Source organism: Pelecanus crispus, chromosome 3 (genome assembly GCF_030463565.1).
Source record: "Pelecanus crispus isolate bPelCri1 chromosome 3, bPelCri1.pri, whole genome shotgun sequence".
Taxonomy (NCBI): domain Eukaryota; kingdom Metazoa; phylum Chordata; class Aves; order Pelecaniformes; family Pelecanidae; genus Pelecanus; species Pelecanus crispus.
This window is the reverse complement of record NC_134645.1, coordinates 118,173,361-118,177,790: the sequence shown is the minus strand read 5'-3', so window position 1 is coordinate 118,177,790 and position 4,430 is coordinate 118,173,361. Positions and strand designations below refer to the sequence as shown.

General features: G+C 54.4%; 1 protein-coding gene across 1 annotated transcript; it reads right to left on the bottom strand.

Annotated features, from left to right (window-relative positions):
- Positions 1–1,140: 1,140 nt before the first annotated feature.
- Positions 1,141–1,995, bottom strand: LRATD1 (LRAT domain containing 1). Its single transcript, XM_009483912.2, has one exon. The coding sequence runs from the start codon at positions 1,993–1,995 to the stop codon at positions 1,141–1,143; it is 855 nt and encodes a 284-aa protein (XP_009482187.2).
- Positions 1,996–4,430: the final 2,435 nt, after the last annotated feature.

Here is a 4,430-nt window from a genome sequence, read left to right as displayed (position 1 = left end):
AATGCAGCTGTGGATTTCTAAACTTCAACTGAACACAATTTTCAGTTGCTTGGAATTTGAAATGCAAGATGATCTTGGCCACATTACACCTTTTTTTTATTTAAGTGGAATTGTAAATATGCAATAAATTGCTGTTTCAAAGAGGCAACATGCAGAATTCAAACCTATTTGTTTCTTGCAGGATTCTGTTGACCTGTGCATGAAGAGGTATTGAAGCAGTGGTGCAGTGAGAATCACTACAGCAATACAAATCCACAGCTCAAGCATGAAATCCTAGAGGCTGGATCTCTGAGGAGCAACACTGAGTATACTGTTCTCTAGAATACACCACCTCCTTTAACCAATGAATTTAGTTTCAGGAGAACAGTTGCTCACCAACTTTTTTCCAAAAGAAAAAAAAGGCAGGGAGGGTGATAGGAGGGAAGAGGTGGAAAGAGCTTACGCATTAGGATGACACTTAGCAGAGAGCTGCAAACAGAAAGCAGACAAGTATTTTAAATGTGATAGATTTCAACCAGAAATGTGAAAGCATTTTTTCCCTGTTAAAATCTTGCCGGAGTTGGCCAGGACAAAATTTGTGTTGCATCTACAGGCTGAAGCAACAGTGTTGAGAAACAAAACAAAAGGGCATTTACCGCCTGCCCCCCAGCCCCCCCTTCCCCTCCCAGTTAGGGAAGTATGAACGATGCTTTTGGTTGGCTGCAAGGCAAATATTAGCTAGAAACTCATTTAGCTAGATCCACATCCATGGCCCCAGATGCTTAAAACTTATCATGGATTAAAGCCATGAAATAAAAATTTTTAAAAAAATTTCAATTTGAAATTTTATTGGCATGTTGCTAGAATGGTCAACATCAATCGACAGGAGAGACTTTATCCACACGCTCCGAGAACAGCCTTCCTGCACTGCCCCCCCGCCCGCCCCCTTTCTTCTCTCTCTCACTCTTTCAGAATTAATGCTATTAAAAGCCAAACAAAATACTGGCTATGGGTGTAAAGAATGCTGGTTTTTTGGAATGTTGCCATGGATCCTGCTTCCAGTCACATCCCACGGAAAGAGGGTGCAGCCTCCTGTCTCTCTGGCAGGCTGATCTCCCCGGGCAGGGCAGAAGGAAGATAGCCACGTACCCCTGCTACTCCCTATTCTTTCCCATCCACTATAGCCAGGTCTTTGATCACCCTCAGTTTGCCACTGGCATCGATCCTGCGCTTCTCGCGTATTAGATCCTCCAGGCTGTGGAACCTCACCGTGTGCACCTTGTTCTCCGCCAAGTGGATCTTGAGATAGTATTGCTGCTGGTGCTGGGTGCCGGCAGCAGCCTGCAGCTCCCCCCCGGCTTTGAACTCCCTTTTCCCGAAGCGGCACCAGGCGGCGAAGCTCTCGGAGTTAGTCCAGCAGATCTCGTCGCTTTTTAAGCCCAGGTGCCCGCAGGCGTTCTGCACCACCAGCTCAGCCACCAGCGGGCGAAAGCGGTACCAGCTATTCACCACCCGGCCCACGTTGCCCGCGGCCGCCTCGTACAAGCTGTCCTGCCGGATCTGGCCCTGGTGCAGGTGGATGATCTGCCCGCTGCCCACGTACACCGCCCAGTGCGGCGGCGGGTGCTCCGACGGCCCCAGGTAGAGCAGCTCCAGCAGGTCCCCCGGCTTGCAGAGGGCAGGCAGGGCTGACACCGAGTAGACGCTGAGGTCCCCAGCCTGGGGGCCGCTGCTGACCTTGGAGAAGATGCATTCCTGGCCGCGGAAAGCGGAGAACTGGGTCTCGTTCAGCACCAGCTGGTGGTGGAGGTGGTGGGTGGGCGTCTCCTGGCCAGGGCTGCCGGAGCCCTTCAGGCTGTACTTGTCTGGCTGGCCTCGCTCGTCCAGGTCCTCCTCCTCATCCGAAAAGAAGTAAGCCACCCCGACGCGCAGCTCGTCTTTCTCGATCCCCGAGGGGTCCCCGGTCGGCAGCTCGCTGTAATTCAGGTGGGTGATGCGATCCAGTTGATTTCCCATCAATGACAGGGCGAGGCGAGGGCAGGAATCGCCGGATCTGAAGGAAGGGTGGGGTGAGCCGGGGCAGAGAGAACAAGAGAAGGGAAGGAGAGTGCAAAGAGAGGGAAGGAAAGAAAGAAAAAAAAATCAAAGCACATACAAAAGATTTCAGCGATTCCGCCCTAAGTCCCTATCCCTCCCCCACCCCTTCCCTCCCCTCTGTGCAAAGGGAGAAACTCCCAACGCGTATCCTTCCCCCTGCCCCCGGGGTGCGGGGCGGAGCAGAGCCCCGTCCCCCCGGCGCTCGCCCGGCCGCGCCGTGCGGGGCTGCCCGAGCCCCGCGGTCCCGGAGCGCCCGGCTCCCACCGCCGCGGGAGAAGGCGGCTCCCCGCCGCCCGCCAGCTCTGCGCGGGGGGACGGAGCTGCCCCGGGCGCCTCCGCTCCCCGCTCTGCAAGGGGAGAGGGCGGCCGGGGCGCGGGGAGGGCCCGGCCCGGAGGGTCCCGAGCCCTCCCCTCCGCGCAGCCGAGCCGAGCCGAGCCGCGCCGGGCAGCGCCGCATGCAGGAAGGCGGCTGGCGGAGCACACGGCCTCGGAACTGGCACCCCTGCTGCCCGACCAGAGCGGGACCCCGCAAAGAACGGGCCAAGAGCAGGCGAGCAGCATCCCCCCGCCCAAGGGGTCCCCTCGCTCCCCCCCCTCCTCCGTACCCGTGGTCGCCCAGCGCCAGCACCCCCCCCCCCAAACTCCTTTAAAGTCGTCCTGTCCCCATGGGCGCTGCAGAGGAGGTGAGCTCCGTCCTCCCCGCTGCGCGCCCGCCTCCTCCGCCCGCTCCGCTGTGGGCTGCCCGGCCCCTCCGGCGAGCCTAAGTACCGGCGGCGCCGCTCCCGAGCCCGCCCCGGCCCCGCTCATTGGCCGCGCCGCGCCGCGCCCGCCGGCGGCACCGGGGCTCCGCGGCGTCACTGCCCGGCCGGGCCCCGCCGCCGCCGCCGCCGCCGCGCAGGGCCCCGCCAGCTCCGGCGCTCCCCGGCCGGCCCCGGGGCTGCGGCACGCCGGCGGCTCGGAGTGGGGAGGCGGGGCTCCCCGGGGGAAGGGGGACTAAAGAGCGCGACCGCCGCCGTGTGCCGCTGCCAAGCGACCCCCGCGCCGAAAAGAAAGAAAAAAAAGGAAAAAAAAAAAAAAAAAAGTCATTTCCATCCAAGAATCGCGCCCAGGCTCCAGTTTGGGAGCGCGTGTCCAAGAGTTGCTCCGTCCCTCGAGGCCGCAGGTGGGGTGCCCCTCACCTAACTTCAGTAACCTCAGGGTGTACCTGGGCACTCTAAACTGATCCTCTGGCTTTCCCTATAGTCAGCAGGGACAAGCATTTCCAGAGGGCTGTTCCTCTCGCCTGTTGCACGAGCTGTTTTAGGAAGGGATGAAGTGCCCTGAGGAGGTGCCTGTCTCTTGCCATCGCCTGGATGGGACATTGAAATGTTAGATGGTTGACACTAGGTGAGGTGACTCCCTGTGTTCGTCTTTCCACATCTGGCTGAAGCAGCGGTCGTGGGCTGTCCTCAGATGTGACTACAAGACATGCTGACTTAAGCAAAAAATGAGACTGCCTGACAAGAGCAGTCCATTCCTTCCTAAAACATATGAAATCTAAAATCTGTCTTCTATAGTAGGTGATACCAATACACACTTTTACACCTAATTTTGCACATTATGGAAATGAAACTCGGAAATGATTAGTTCATTTGACCACCATTTCCCTGTGAGGCAGTGTCAATGATGCGACATAGTAATGGGAATATGTAACAACGATGGGACATCGTAACCAAGTTCTTCCGAGTTCCCAGTCTTGTGCTCGAATCATGCAAACTTCTGAGAATTCAAATATCTTAACACGCTTCATGAAAAAACCTAATGACATTCTTTGGTTCATATGTGAATCATATTAAAGTACTATTTTTATCGAGAAGTAAATTTACTACTTTCTTCACAGTTGGAAATAGTTTTGTCATCTAGACATAAGTGTTTCTTCTTCACTGCTGGCCTTTTTCCAGTCTTCAGGTTTAATTAACTGAGAACAATAATGCCATCACTTTATTCTCATGATAGAGAGACATACCTCCTTAAATAAATGTAGTGAATTTCAGTTTCTCGTGGTACAAGTTGTATACCTAAGTTAATATGGGTCAAATACTGAGTTTCTTAGCTAGATGTGTTTACTCTGAATGTCCCTTTTCTTTTTCCATTCGAATATTTATATGACTGTCTTTCTAGAACAACATTATTTTTGCTCTCATTATTTTTTTAACATATGCAAAGGCATCGCATCATAAATGGAAGAGAAAAAAGGGTGTGTTTAGTGATATGACATTCAAAGTCTGACGTCAGTTATTTTTCACTGTGGCAATTATACTAATCTGTTGGTGGTTACAGACTTCCCATGCCTCATAAACCCAGGGGCTACAGCC